Source organism: Periplaneta americana, chromosome 12, assembly GCF_040183065.1.
Source record: "Periplaneta americana isolate PAMFEO1 chromosome 12, P.americana_PAMFEO1_priV1, whole genome shotgun sequence".
Lineage (NCBI taxonomy): Eukaryota > Metazoa > Arthropoda > Insecta > Blattodea > Blattidae > Periplaneta > Periplaneta americana.
The window spans coordinates 83,038,164-83,055,257 of NC_091128.1; the positions used below are offsets into that span (position 1 = coordinate 83,038,164).

At 33.8% G+C, this 17,094-nt stretch overlaps 1 protein-coding gene across 1 annotated transcript in view; it reads left to right on the forward strand.

The window, feature by feature from the left end:
* Window positions 1-16,020, forward strand: part of LOC138710622 (serine-rich adhesin for platelets-like) — a 66,017-nt gene extending 49,997 nt beyond the window's left edge. Inside the window, exons 15-16 of the mRNA XM_069841640.1 lie at window positions 8,815-8,982; window positions 15,145-16,020. Coding sequence (XP_069697741.1) covers window positions 8,815-8,982; window positions 15,145-15,358 — 382 coding nt within the window. The 3' untranslated portion in view covers window positions 15,359-16,020. The remainder of the gene's footprint in view (window positions 1-8,814; window positions 8,983-15,144) is intronic.
* Window positions 16,021-17,094: the final 1,074 nt, after the last annotated feature.

The following is a 17,094-nucleotide window of genomic DNA, read 5'->3' on the forward strand; positions in this document are numbered from 1 at the left end:
AAATTCTTTATGTTTCGTGTAGTGTACAAGATGAAAAATATACAATTAATTTTCATTGACCATTACATTTTTATTACGTTATACTACTTTTGATCCAGGAAAATACTAGCCAACCTATTATTCATAATAACAAAACACTAACAGATAGTAGAGATATAGCAAGCGCATTTAATAAACACTACTCAAACTCTCACAGATTACATCCCAATATAAAAAAAACTGACAAATTTATCAAAAGAGAATTACATAAAAATAATAAAAACAATATTACTAGTACAAAACCTGAAATATTTCATGAAACTTTTACTTCCAAAGAATTAACTCTAGCTATACAAAATTTAAAAACCAAGAAATCTCCTGGCCCCGACAACATTCATTCCGAATTTTTTAAACTTCTGGGGGAAAAAGCCAAGTCTGTACTTTTATCCATTTTCAATTTATCATGGAACACCTCAATTCCTGCAGCTTGGAAAAAAGCAATCATTGTACCAATTCACAACATTAAATCCAGACGTTTGAGATGGGCAGGGCATGTAGCACGTATGGGCGAACCCAGAAATGCATATAGAGTGTTAGTTGGGAGACTGGAGAGAAAAAGACCTTTAGGGAGGCCGAGACGTAGATGGGAGGATAATATTAAAATGGATTTGAGGGAGGTGGGGTATGATGATAGAGACTGGATTAATCTTGCACAGGATAGGGACCGCTGGCGGACTTATGTGAGGGCGGCGATGAGCCTTCGGGTTCCTTAAAAGTCATTTGTAAGTAAGTAAGTAAGTAAGTATGTACCAATTCACAAAAAAGGGAAACCTGCTCATGATGTTAATAGTTATCGACCAATAGCATTATTAAGCATGATACCAAAAACCATGGAGTCCATAATCTCCAACAGATTAACTTGGTATTTAGAATCCCAAAATCTTTTATCACCAAGACAAGCCGGCTTTCGACAACTACACTCTACCAATGAACAAGTCATACGCCTCGGCCAAGAAATAAAAGATAGTTTTAACAAGAAAGAAGATGCCTTGGCAATATTTATTGACTTTCAGTTAGCATATGACTCTGTTTGGAGAAATAAATTATTACTAAAACTCCTAAAATTAGGTATCTCCAGCAATATGTTCAGATGGATATCAGAATTCCTTAGTCAAAGATTCATTGCCACTAAATTCAATAATTCACTTTCTAGTTACAGACAAACATATCGAGGTCTACCTCAGGGCGCTGTCCTCAGCACAACTTTATTCAATATTTATATAAATGACTTACCCTCCCTATTAGAGGAATCAAACATGAAAACAGCACTATTTGCAGATGATATAGTTTTGTAGACTTCCGGATCTTACAGACATAGAGACAAAATTCAAAATTCTGCTCTTAAAGCTCTAAATCAACTACATGAATGGAATACATCAAATTTGATGACACTCAATTTAAGCAAAAGTAACTACCAAATATTTTCACTCGGTAAAAAAGAAAGAGAATTCAATATCCAATACAATGGCCAACACCTTCCTAGGACTTATGAATCCAAATATCTTGGAGTTATTTTCGATAGTAAGTCAACATGGAACAATCATTTGAAATACATTTCTGAAAAAGCTCGTAAAAGATTCTCCCTTCTAAAAAGACTAGCAGGAAAGAAATGGGGATGCTCTAGGAATACTTTGAACACTACATACAAAATGTTTATACAGTGCTGACATACTGTGGAGAAATTTTAGTTACTTTACCTTTCATAAACGACATAGAATATGTTCAAAACCAAGCTCTCAGACTCATTACTGGTGGAATCAAAACAACTCCAATAGATTCTATGAGATTCTTCACTAATATTAACATCAAAATGACACTAGAAGAAAAAGCACTGATTCAATATGAAAAACTTATCAGATTACCAGGAAACAATTGGGATTCATACAGTCCTCTCTGTAGATTGAAAACTCAAAAAAGTTTCATATCCATTGTTCAAGAATTAAAACAGAAAATCAATATCCCGAATTTAAAAGAAAACTTACAAATTAAATCAAACCCTTTAACTCTATTAAATATACAATATAATCTAAATTTAACAGAAGAAATACTGAAATCAGAAGTAAACAGTGAAATACTGAAACAATTGTCTTTAGAGACAATTAATATTAGGTACCCTCCACAAAACTGGCTTCATTTATACACCGACGGATCCTTGATCTCCAGAGAACAAGGTGCTGGTGCAGGTGTTACGTGCTGTCTCTTCTCACTTTATAGATGACTTGGTTATGGAACAACAAGTTTTGATGGTGAAATCATTGCAATAAGTGAATGTCTCAGGAATCTTCTATGCCACATCAATAAATTTAGGAATGCAGTTATATTGTCAGACTCCAAAGCAGCTATGCTATCAATCGTCTCTAAACACACACCTTCACCTCAAACAGCAGAAATAACTAAAATACTTTCTCAATTAATATCACTCAATAAAAGAATTGTATTCAAATGGATACCATCCCATTGTGGAATCCTGGGAAACGAGAATGCGGATGCTTTAGCAAAGAAGGGAAGCACTGCTACCTACAGACCTGTTACTAAATCTACATATTACTCTGTGAAGAGATTTATTAAATCAACATACTTAGACTTCAACAAACAAAATTTGATAACACAATCCCAAGGGAAAAAATGGAACTTTCTGCATCAAAATCCACAGTTAATTCCCGATTTACCACGAAAATTGTCTGTAGCTGCATTTAGATTGGCAACAGGCCATGATTGTTTGGCTAAACACCTGTATAGAATTGGAATATATCAGTCCCCTAACTGCCCATTGTGCAACTCAAATGAAGAAATGGATTCGGAACACCTCAAAATCTGTGCTTCATTGGCTGGTCATGATAATATCTTTGAAAAATATTGGAGTGCAAGAGGTCAAATGACTTTATTGTCAAACGCCTGGCATTAGAAAACAACAACTACTACTTTTGATCAATTAAAACAGTATGTAACGAAATATATTACCGGTTGTTCTGTATGGTTGTGAAACTTGGACTCTCACTTTGAGAGAGGAACAGAGATTAAGGGTGTTTGAGAATAAGGTTCTTAGGAAAATATTTGGGGCTAAGAGGGTTGAAGTTACAGGAGAATGGAGAAAGTTGCACAACGCAGAGCTGCACGCATTGTATTCTTCACCTGACATAATTAGGAACATAAAATCCAGACGTTTGAGATGGGCAGGACATGTAGCACGTATGGGCGAATCCAAAAATGCATATAGAGTGTTAGTTGGAAGGCCGGAGGGAAAAAGACCTTTGGGGAGGCCGAGACGTAGGTGGGAAGGTAATATTAAAATGGATTTGAGGGAGGTGGGATATGATGGTAGAGACTGGATTAATCTTGCTCAGGATAGGGACCAATGGCGGGCTTATGTGAGGGCGGCAATGAACCTCCGGGTTCCTTAAAAGCCAGTAAGTAAGTATGTAACGACATGTTTCAACCAATCATGAGTGCTTATCCTATAATTTTTATCACCTCTCTAGCATTTGTTTATTTTTTTGCCAACATTATACTTTCAATAATTGTGCCTTTTAAAAAGATTCATATTTATTTCATCATCCTTAATTAAAACTTAATAGATGCTGATTTACCATCGCAACTCACCAAATACTATTGGGACAACCGCAGGAGAATGGAAGAAATCGAAGTTCCTTAGCATTCGTCAACAACAATTAAAACTTTTCAATCATTTATTTTGTTTATATTATTAGATTATGTTATAGCTTTTGCTGTATGAGATTATGGATAGTCAGTCACGTATCAAAGATTGTTTAATATATATTGATAATTGAAGCGGAATAAAAATGAAAGTGAAAGAACAAAGCCTTCTTGACTAATAATCGTCCATGATTTCAATGAAGATTGTATAATTAGCACAACTGGTAACAAGAGAACGGCTAATCATAACACACTACTGCCATCTAGCAGGATATAGTATAATAATATATTTTCAAGACTGTTTAATACTTTAGTAAGTCAATATTTTATTGTATTAGAGTAATTTATTTCTTCCAATCTTTATATACTTTCTTCTAATCGTGTAATAATCAATTAAATCCCACTCGAGTTTTGATTTCCCCTAGATAAATCAAAACCTCCAGTGAGATTACTTTATATAAAATATTTAAAAAACGAGAAAAATGTCAAGTTGAGCACAAAATGTGATAAATATAATGGCAAGTTAGAACTAACATAAATATTATATTACTTTATCCTTCATATTCTGACAGAACATGTTATTTATTGTTTAGTCAACTGTCCGAAGACAGGTCTGAATCTCACAAGCGATACCAACATAGCAACACTTATAGCCCTAGCTAATTCATTAGGTTACAGTAAGGAGTACTGTAGGCTAAGTGCTCTTCCGAGTAAAAATTTAAATGATTTCCGGTTGCTTGAAGCAAATCTTTTTTTATGCGAGCATAGTTCGCTCTTTAACATGGTTTAGAGGGCTCTTCGCTCGAAGGAAATGCTCTTGAATGTGGGACCTTCGAACGAATACTAGCGAGCGAAACATTTGCATTGCAGTACTCTGGAGTGGACACAGGGGTAGGTAATGTGGTGTAGAGGATATATGAGCTGTTAAAGTTCCAAATAATATTCCTAACCTATTTGTAACATCCAAGAATCTCCACTAGGACGGTTGAATATTGCCAACACTAATATACTGGAACCAAAAATATTATTTAATGGCAATGATAAATTCTCTACTTTTGCTATTCTTGTAAGAGATATGGATGACGTTGAATACCAGATAGGAAAGCTAGAATAAATGGCACCTGAAAGTAAACTTCCGGTTATCAAATACAAAATATTTAGTTATTTAAAGTTGTTTTAGTTGTTTAAATTTTAATTAGGCCTACTAGTACAGTGGATACGTAATTGACAAATTAGAACAATATGAATTAGGTATGTCCTATAGATTTGAGCAGGCACGAGCAACACAGGAATCTCAACAGAATTTTCTGGATTCATAAAATGGCGAGAAATGGAGATACTAGTCGAAATGGATTCATTCAGGTATAGTATGGGAGTTACTTATACGGACTGTCTTAGAAATGCTTATATTAGACTTGAAATGAATGCTGAGGAATTGGCCATAGGACTCCAGAATTTTGAGATGGTATCCATATTAAAAGGATGACAGAGAAAAGATAGCCCAACCATATTCTTAGATGGCCTTCTCTAAGAAGAAGGTATCGATGGAGAGAAAGTCATGAAACTGTGGGGGCTGAGGGAAGAAGATTGGATGGATCACTATTTGTGAAGTCAGAGAAGAGGCAACTGTTGAAAAGTGAAGGAACCTGCAACATCTTGTTCGTGTGTGCATGTGAAAATTCGTTTATTTCAACTTCGGTGATATTAAAAAAAATGTTAGTTTTAGAAACTGACTCCACGTAAGATTACACAGAAATTAGCTGAGTATCTGGAGAAATTTGAGAAAAAGTAAGAACAAAATTGGACATAGTTTTAGAGGACAATGGGTCTGAAGAGTCATAATTTGGCAGGTAACATATTATTCGAAAAGTCACGTGAGACTGAATGTGAAATCCTAACAATCTAGAACAGTGATCACCAAAAGCTGTGTCGCGACACATGCCCCTGCCTCCACTCAAGCGTAACCATGGCATCACACCCCCACCCTCTGTTTACAACCTTCACTTCGATATAAGTAAAGACATTTATCAGCAGCAGACGTACACATGTAGATAGATAGATATTTATTAGCCTTAGGAAATACAATGATTTCATGGCATCGTCAGAGTGAATACATAATAAATATGCGGTTACATACATGTTTTTCCGACATACAAGATATCTACAATAATATACAAGTAATATACAATCAATACATTCAGTAATGAAGTCAATTCTCCACAGTTTTCTTCAGACCATTACTTGTACAAGGTTCTTGGTTTCCTTATCCTCTTGGGCAGTCTCACCCCAGACATGAATCAGATAGAAAAGAAGAGAAGTAAACACAAAAGGAGATACTAACTACTGTAAGCTAAATTTGGAGTGCTAAACTAAGATACTCATTGACAGTAAAAGGCATGTGGAAAAGTAAAATATGTTTCACTGACTTTTTAAATCTAGCATAGCTAAGGGCTTTAGTTTCAACAGGGAGTTTGTTGTAAAGTCTTATCCCTGTATGTGATAAGCTATTGAGACTTTTGGATAACCTATGATGATTAAAATGTAAATTATTGCATGTTCTTGTGCTGTAGTTGTGATAATCAGAGTTTATTTTAAAACTATCATAATTTTGGTGGATGAAACAGACTGTTTCAAGAATGTAAATACAAGGTAGGGGCAAAATATCAAACTCTTTGAATATTTTTTTACTATCCGAGCGAATAGGTACTTTCTTTATAATTTTCAATATTCTCTTTTGCAGTCTAAACACTTGTGCAAGTTTTGATGATGACCCCCAGATAATTATCCCATATGATAATACAGAGTGAACATAGCCAAAGTAAACTGCTCTAAGTAGTTCCTTGGGAGTTATATTGGTTAGGACACGGAAAGCATAACACAAACGACTTAGTTTATCAGTTAAGAATTGAATATGACTTTCCCACGTGAGGTTGGAATCAATCCATATCCCTAAAAATTTTGTACAATCGACGTCCTTTATTCCAGTATTATTAAGTAGTATTTCAATGGAGTCATGTAGTTGTTTCTGACTGAAATACATACAAACGGTTTTACTGACATTCAGTTTTAGTCTATTGCTAGCTAACCACTGTTCTAGTTGTCTTGAGGTTTCATTTATTTTCTCCTGTAAATTATTTTTATCAAGAGCATTGAAAACAATATTGGTGTCATCTGCAAAGAGAACGGTTTTAGCTTGTGTTATCCTTGAGGGAAGGTCGTTTATATACAGGAGAAATAGAATTGGGCCAAGTATGGAACCCTGGGGCACCCCGCTTTTCATGATAGTGGGATATGATTTCATTGAGCCTATTTCAACAAATTGTTGCCTTGCACTTAGGTAAGAAACAAACCAACTTTTAGCTAACCCCCTTATGCCAAACCATTGTAGTTTCTGGATCAGTATCATGTGGTCAACTGTGTCAAATGCTTTGCTCAGGTCCAGGAATAGCCCAACTGTTTGATTCTTGTTGTCTTTTGAATTTAGAATAAATTCCGTGAAAGTGAATATGGCGTTATTAATTCCTTTGCCTTTTTGAAATCCAAATTGAGCATTAGATAGTGCACCATTGCAATCTAAAAACCGAACTAATCTATTATACATAACTTTTTCAAGGATTTTGGAGAATGTAATGTTACAAGTGTGTAGGATAATATGTTTCGATGTCTTTTCGAAAACAGATAATAACTAAAAACTTAGTTTTAAGGAGCATGGGAGAAAAAGTATTTATTTTGTGCAGATGGCAAAAATATGCGATACTTAATTTGTTATAAAATTTTAAGTGAAGTATAAAAGAAGAATGTACGTTGTCATTATTCTTCTTGTTATGAAGACTACCACGCCCTTACCCGTAACTTGCATATTTATTTAACAAACCAACAATAAAAAGTATCGGCTTCTATGTCTTAATCGGAGTAAAATACTTCCACGTTTTTTTTTCGATGTAGTGTAATTTGAATATTTCATTAACAATAAACAATAAAAAGTATCGGCTTCTATGTCTTAATCAGAGTAAAATACTTCGACGTTTTTTGAAAGTATGTAATGTAATTTACAAGTTCGTGATTAGCCTGGTACGTTTTTATAATTTAAAATATCTGTTGATGTAAAGTACACGTTCTTTTTTTATTTTATTTTATTAATAATACAAAAATTATGAGTTGGAGGATAAAAAATTAACATGGAAAAAGTGTGTATAGTTAATAAGTAGAAGAATATTATATTGCTTTCGTTTTATGGTCACAATCCGTCTCTGCAATGTCATTCACTGAGGAGATACCCACTCCACCCCTCTCTCTCCCTGCGATTGTGGTGTGCGGGTTGCATTTCTATTACGTCACAATTTCGTGGTGTTTGGCAACCACTGATCTAGAATATCGATACTCTCCAGAAACATCATTGTTTGTGGAAATATTAAGTAACAAAAACCTCACATTTTTAATTGGCGGTTAAAATTTGTATCTCAAAAGGATAAGGATGTATGTGTCATTTCCTCTATTTATTGTATATTCTGACGATATTTGTAGTTGTTTATTAACATTACATTTGTAATTTCTTTCAGTCTTATATATCATACGGCCTATTTAGCCCCCTTAATGAGCATAATCAAAGAGTCTATTTTATAGTGACTTATCTTAATTCAGAGTGACAGCATTTCATTATTAAAAGTCTAAAAATTACTTGAAAAAACTCAAATGTTCTTCATTTTTCCAGAGACAGACACTTTTAGCTTCAGAAAAGTTCCTGTTTTGAGGATATTTAACTTTTGATATTGAAGTTAACATAATGCTTTTAAAGACAAATTATCATCTTTCAACTACCATTTCATCTTTGATGCAATTGATGATAGGCTAATTAAAGCATTTATTGATTGTTGTACTCAGTCATGTTGCAGTTTGCTAAATTCTAACTATAGGTACATTTTTATATTTGAAATTAAGATTTCTTTTACTGATCACTTACGTACACATAGATACATTCACACTTGCATGATTAAATCGATAATAAGGGAACTATTATGTAAACTTAATTAATGTTGAAATGTAAACTTCTTCGAACAATTGCATGAGAAGGTATAATTGCATAATAAAAAGAAGTTCCAAGTATCTTATTTTTATTTGCAGAAAGGCAATTGTGGACAATTATCTTAAGAATGCAAGTCATGAACTGGATAAAGTAAACAATAACATTGATCATCTGAATCAACAGGAAGAGCGCTTGAAGAAATTGGAGAAATACATTAAACGTTGCTTCAATTTACAGCAAAATTGCTTTGAAGAGGAAGTGGAAAGGTAGGTTTCACAGAAGTTTGCTGTTAATATTACATTGCTTATAAAATGAATTTCCTTAATTGATTGGTGAAACAACAGTCTCGCATTGCAGCCAGTTTCTTGAGAATCTCTTAGAGAACACTAAAAATGCTTTGGTTATTCTTGTTCGTGTCATTCTACCATTTTCCTTCCAAGAAGCACCCTTAGACATTCCGAAAGTTTGAGATAAGAGCAACTATGTGTCACAGATCATAATGGCGTAAGATGGTGGGTACAAAAGAAAGAGGCTGCAGCGTGGATAAATCAAACGAAAATGTGAAGATTAAGCCATGGACTGTGACAGGATCCCAGAATGACTCCTCTGAGAGTCAGAATATCAGTTGGTCGACTAACAAAGAAATGGATCGAGACCAGAACAGGCTACATGACCCAGTATTCATCTGCAAGATTATGATTAATGTTTGTTTGGTTGTAATGAGGCAGGAACACTGATTAGTTATTGCAGGCAGACAGTAGGCTCATAAATATTTTGTTATACTACTGAGTCCTGCGGTACGAATGTGGTTGTCATCGTCATTGTCAGTCTTATATCACAATCTCACCATTATTATTTTCGTAACTATCCACCATTTTCATGACTAGACTATGGAACTTTAAGCAATATGAAAATATGTATGTATAAGTTCGTTGTAACTTAGATTTTAGGCTGTATGACATTCAAAATACTTTATTTAAAAAGGGGGTTATAAGGGGGCTTGAATTAAATAAATTGAAATATCTCCCTTATTATTAATTTTAGTGAAAAACGTTACATAACAAAGTTTTTTTAAAAATGATTTCCGATAAGTTTTATTCTGTGCAACATTTTGATAGGACTGATATTTAATGAGATAAATGAGTTTTAAAATTAAAATAATGCCATCTAAGGCGCTGCAATTAAATAAAAACAAATGACTTTGTCTATAAGGGGCTTTGGACAACAACAATCGAAAGCTATGAAACATAGCCTACAGAGAATGTTTCTGTGCTTGTCTGAAGTAATATCGGAAGCTAAATTAACCGATTTGTATAATTATTATTTCACCATTGGAAAGTGTAGTTTTTCTAGACGGAGATAATGCTACAATGTTATTACAGTAACTTCTCAGTGAATCGAGGACAGGTAAGATTAAAATAGCTTCTTATGGACAGAAAACTTGATAAGCTATTCTGTATATTCGTTTCCTGTATTTCTTAAAATAATGTTTATGAACACAAGCAGATTATGTTGCGCTGGTTTAAAAGTTGTTCCTCCTGAGATTCAAGAGCCCCCACAACAAATTAAAAACTTACTTATCGGAGTACATCCGTTATCAAGACACTTTTTTATATAATATAATATAATATAATATAATATAATATATACTAATAATAAATCTGTAAGCGAAAGTTTTCTGGTAATTTTCGCTTTTCCAAAAATAATTGGTCTTAACATGTATAATTATTCATCCTGAGACCGAAAATCGCTTTTTTGAAATTTTTTTTTCTATTCTGTCTGTCTGGATGTTTGTTACCTTTTCACGCGTAATGGCTGAATGGATTTCGATGAAAATTGGAATATAAATTAAGTTCGTTGTAAGTTAGATTTTAGGCTATATGGCATTAAAAATACTTTATTTAAAAGGGGGGAGGGTTATAAGGGGGCCTGAATTAAATAAACCGAAATATCTCGCTTATTATTGATTTTTGTGAAAAATGTTACATAACAAAAGTTTCTTTAAAAATAATGATTTCCGATATGTTTCATTCCAAGAAAAATTTTGATGGGACCAAATTGCACCAAAAACGGATGTTCTCTGAACCAAATGATCATATTTTAATTATTTGTATGTAATAACAGTTAAGAAACATGTTAAAGGAATTATCATTGCACTAAATGAGTGGTCTCTGGACCAAAATGATCGCATTTTAATTATTTAAAAACAATTTTAATTAAGTGACATATTAAACGGATTATCCTTCTATCAAACACGAATGTTCCCTGGACCAGATGCCCTATTTTAATTATGTAATTACTTTATTTCTAATAAGTGCAGCGGAGCGCACAGGTACGGCTAGTGCATAATATTGAGTTACAATAGTACAGACGTGGGCATCAGTAGTACATGTTGAACGGAGACAAACGCAAGGACGTGATCTTCCTCACTCCACACCCCTAGCTGGGATACCTGTCCGACCGGTTGAAGTACTGGCGGACAGCGGTGCATTTCACTAAAAAAAAATGTCGCTCTCTAAGGAAGCTCCTGAAGTAAAAAAGTCCAAAAATATTATTTCCACAAAGAATGGGAAAATGAATTCTTTTGTTGCGAAGAAGGGGAAAGCGTTAGGTGCTTATTATGCTACAAAATTTTACTAGCACGTTGAGCGACATTATGAAAAGATTCGTTTTAATGGAACAATTTTTTTTTATTTTATTTTTTATAATAATAGTAGTCCACACCTGTGGAGTAACGGTTAGCGCGTCTGGCCGCGAAACCCCAAGTGCAAGTACACAAATATGGCTGGTTTAGATGTATATAAGCTTAAACAACTTTGAAAAGTAAAATATTCACATCTTCGGAGTTTTGTTATGAAAATTGCTTCTATGTTTGGCTCAGCCTTTATTTGTGAACAGTTTTTTTCTCAGTTGGCCCTTGTAAAATCCAAATCAAGATCACGCATTTCAGACGAAAATTTATTCTATCAGCTCACAATTGCAATGTCTGACATAACTCCAAATTTTGAAACACTTGCTGATTTACATGACGAAGAAGAATAACCGAATCCTTTCTTTTAAGGGCATGAGTCAATTGACGTAAATTGACAAAAAAAAAAAACAAAGAACTACAGTAAGAAGTTTAAAAAATAGCCTAATTGTTGCTTTTCTGTTTCTTGGTAATGTGCTTGATATTTTGTTAAGAATCTATTTTTCCTTAGTTTCTTAATTTTATTTTCAAAGGATGCAAATTAGTGACTGATGCCCTTTCAAAACAAATAGGTTCAGATTATGGCATTACTTTTTAACTGTTGTGGAATTGTACGTTTTATATCATTTTATAAGGATTTTACAGTAATTGTTTAAATTAGAAGTACAGTTATGTTTCAGATTTTTGTAAAATAGTTTGTATTTGTTTTGGAAAATTTGTTTTCTTTCATTGTCATTATTCATAAAAATAACATTTGTAGAAAACTGTGTATCTTTTTGTCCTGCGTAATTACTTAACGTTCCGTGTTTGAATACTTCACACGATCCACTGCTGAGTATTACGTTAACAGGTGATGTGTGTTGCAGCAATCAGAGTAGTATGGCGCATCTCTTTAAATGCCCACGTCTGCAATAGTAATTCGTGTTAGAGTTTTAGGGCCTTGTATAAAATTATATTTTCATTGTTGTTCAGAAATTACAAGGAAATGAAATAGGGTAGTATTTTTTATATTTTTTTAATTGGTCATTTGACGACGCCTTATCAACTACTGGATTATTTAGCGTAAATGGGATTAATGGTATTTTGCGAAATGAGGCAGAGGATTCGCCATAGAATGGCATTGTGTTTAAATTCAGTATTATGAGTGTGCTTTCATTTAATAAACACAGTTCATGCAATTTGTCGTGAATTTGAGGCAATTTCATCTATTCTTGAGTTTAATTTTTAATTTCCAATCCTTAAACATTTGTGGGTCATCAAAATCTGGACTCTCATAATAATAATAATAATAATAATAATAATAATAATAATAATAATAATATTAATATTAATAATAATAATAACAACGACGACGACGACGACGACGACGACGACGATGGCAACAAGAAGTTAACAGTTACTACCATCATCGTCGTCATCATCATCATCATCATCATCATCATCATCATCATCATCATCATCAATAATAATATACGAGATGTGTTTGAAAAGTTTGTGGCCTGACATACAGATGGTATTGACAACTTGTCAACAATGCTGTCATTGTTAGTGGCCATTTTACATTAATTCAAGCACGAAAAATCGTAATATTCTGTTGACTACATTTTGTGTAGTTTGATTTTGAAGTTAGTGCGCCGAACAGATTGACAAAAATGGAAAATATGGAGCTTCGTGCTGTCATTAAATATTTTGTAAAAAAGGGAATGAGTCCAACAGAAATGAAAACAGATATGGATGCTACGCTGGAGAAATCCACGTTAGCATTTTCGACTATAAAATTTGGTTGGCACTTAAACATGGTCGAGAGAGTGTAGAAGACGACCACAGCAGTGAATGTGCAGTAACAGTGCCGGTAACAAATGAAGAAATCATAGAAAAAATCCACGATTTGATGTTGAATGACCATCGTCTGAAAGTGCAGGATATTAGTGAGGTTATTCTTATCGAAACTGAACGGGTGTGCCACATCTTACAAGCAAACGTTGTGATAGGAGCAGATAAAAAAGTTAAATTTTTTTCTTTCTCCATGTTAATAATGTCAAAAGAAGTGCTTATACAAATTTTGGCCACTCAACCGCAATTACGAGACTGTCCACAAAGTGATTTTCCCTGGGGCCGTGTATAGAAAAAAGCACAATTGCATGGAAATATTTATTGAAACAGATACAGCAATTGTTGCGCTATTTGTCAACATATCCCCCACTGGAATTGAGACATTTGTCATACCATGGGATCAATTTTTGTGTGTAGAAGTCAGCCGTCTCAGATCGAAACCATTGTTTGACTGCGTCTGCACCTCTCTCTGTCGATCCCATGATGAGAAATGTCTCAATTTCGATGAAAAATATGTTGAAAAATAGCTCAATTGCTGTGTCTGTTCCAATAAATTGTCCAATGAAATTGTGTTTTCTTTCTGTTAATGGCCCCTGGCGAGCTTATTTTTTTTACGGCACTTGTAATTGCGGTCGAGTGGCCAAAATTTGTATAAGCACTTCTATTGACATTATTAACATGGTGGAAGAAAAAAATTAACTTTTTTATCTGCCCCCATCAGAACGTTTGCTTGTTAGACAATTAGGGCATGTCCAAGGTCTCCGCATGGTGGGTTCCACATCTGTTAATACTGGAACAGAAGTAGTCCAATGTCAAATTTCGAGGGATTGTCTGGCTTGATTCGAGAAAAACACACCGATTTTTTAGTCTGTTTGTGACCACTCATGAAACCTGGATCCACTAGACTTACTACATAAAGAGACAAAATAATAGTCGAAACAACGGAAGCACAATGATTCTCCACCTCCAAAGAAAGCAAAAGCTGTTCAGTCAGCGTTGAAAGTCATGACGTCCCTGGGATTCTAAGGGGATAATCACGATATTGATTATCTAGCAAAGGGGAGAACAATAATATAACCGGAGAATATTATTCAGATCTCCCACAGTAACTGAAAGAGAAAATTAGATTCGCAAGAAGAGGCCGGATATGGCCAAGAAGAAAGTGTTGTTTCATCATGACAATGTACCTCCTCACATGTCGACAATCGCAAACTACATGAACGACGATTCGAATTATTACCTCATTCCACCTACTCACCAGATCTCGCACCCTCAGACTTCTTTCCCTTCCTAAAGCTCAAAACTCACTTGCTGGGAAGAAATTTTCGTCAAATGAAGAGGTTATTGCAGTACATAAGGATTTTTTTGCAGACTTCGAGGAATCTGTGTACAAGGAGGTTATAGCAGCATTGCAGCACCAGTGGACCAAGTGTGTGAATCTCGGGGGATTATGTTGAGAAATAAAGATTGTTTCAGAATAATCTTAGTTTAATTTCTATGTCAGGCTATGAACTTTTCAAACAACCCTCGTAGCAACTACTATCATCACTGCTTCTGACACCGTCATTGTCACTACATCACTATCACCAACTATCATCACTATCATTACCACCACTTTCTTGTGGACATATGCCAGAAAAATATCTATATATTTTATTATTATACTCTACATTGTAGTTATTATTGAAGTACTTACAGTAGTCCATTTCGTATGTTTAAATTGAATACTTCTATTTCATGTTGAATGTTCATATTCATGATGAGCGAAGTTGAGATAGCGCCGAGATCTAGTAGGCTCTGAGGATGGTGTCAAGTAACACCGAAACAGCTATAAGCCACACATGCTTACATAATTAACACGAGTAAGATCGCCATTTAATCAATTACTTCTATTTCGTTTTTGCAGTAAGTTCAGCATTAGTGACTGTGTTCAACACTTCAGTGAGCAATGGATGACTCTAGAGAAAGAGCAAAATAAATTGTCTAGAAGAACAAACAGAAACTTCAAGCAACAGTTGCAACAATTAATTACGAGCAGATTTAATGAAGAAATCCGTAGTGATGTGACCAGGATGAAGAGTAGATTACAAGCCATACTTGGCATAATGGAAAATTCGTAAAGACATATGATTAGCAATAATTTTACTGCGGTATGACTGGAAGTCATGTCAGTAGTTTTGAATTACATGTATATAATGTTACATGTAGACTGATATTACACATCAAGTTTGTAGGCAAAATAGAGATTTATGTTTATAAATGAGTTTAGAAATACAAACAAACTACTATTATATTATGTTTTTGTTGTGATGAGTGATGTGTGTGAAGATAATAATGTTACTGTATTCAGTTATTGAAAAGGCAAGACATTACTTTCAGTACTGTGTCGAAGATTTTCACAAGGAAATGTTTGTACGTTTGTATTCTAAAAACTTATTAAGAAAATAATAAAAGTTTAATTTTTTTAATGTACCTGCGATAGTTTTAACGCAGTTCACAAAATGTATTTTAGTAACGGTACGATTATTGTGATCTTAGCTTTCATTTCCACAATTCGATGTCCTCTTCATTTATTTGTAGAAATACAGTCACCTTTAAGATGTTTAACATTTAAAATTCCTGAGAACTTCCAGGCTGAAATCTAAATGTAATAGTTGATAGTATAAATTAATAATTTGATAACTACAGAATAGTATAATCTTAGATTTAATTGTAGTTACTTTTTTGTTGTGAATGCATTTCATCATACTATGTTGCAGAGAAGAGATTAATAAATAATAAAGTGAAATATTCTCATTTCCACAAATCTGTATTTACAGCACATTCTATGCTAAACTAAATGAATGTTTCATTTCTGCAGTGTAGGACTACTCAAGAGGGGTATTCCTACAGCATCATGTTTAAATTATTATTTTATTCTAAATCTCATATTTGAATTACGAAAATTCTTGTGGAGCATAATGAGAATTTTTTGTCGTTTTATTTAATATTGTAAAAACTGCAACAGGACTATTCTCAGCTACTTTCGGATTGAGACATTATAACATATACCAGTAGTTGGAATACAAAGTATTTGACACCTTAATATATAAATATAAAAGATAAAAGAAAAAAAAATCCGTGGGGAGCCAAGGCACACACAGGCCATCAAGTCAGGAATGATGATAATATTGACATATTTCGATGGCTTGGTTCCAAATGTGGCCATCTGCAAAATGTTCAATTTTGAGTTTTCTGCACATTCTGACTCAGAACCTGATTATCTATCAGTTCTAAAAGTATCTATTTGTTAAGTTCAAAAATAGCGCCACAAATCATGGTGTATCAATGTAGCTATGTGAAACCTTAGGTTGAATGTCAGTTCCAAATGTGTCTCAAAACAGATAGGCCTAGCCATAATTGGAACAGTTTTTTCTTTATTTGTATGCTTTCCATGTATAGCTATATCACATAGCTACTTATGGAATGGTTTGCTTATTGCAGAAAGTTTGTGAATTCTGCAGATAGATACATAGAATAATAATAAATGCAACAGGTAATTTTATTACGAATCTTACTCGTGAAGGAAAACTAGATTTACAGTCGTTAATTCGTTATGTTAAAATTTAGTAAAATTTAATATCTGAATTTTATTAACTTAGTAAGTGTCTTAACAATGACAATAAACCCTTTTAATCTATAGTTGTTTGTCGTTGTAATGGATGGCTAAAATTAGAAATCATAATACTCCAACAATAGTAATTTTCTCACTCCTTTATGTAAGCATAGCTCAGTTACTGTTATGAACAACAGCATGCTAGTTACTAGTGCGAGTTTTCTTCATAATTAGTGATACAATTATTGTATTGAAGATGGT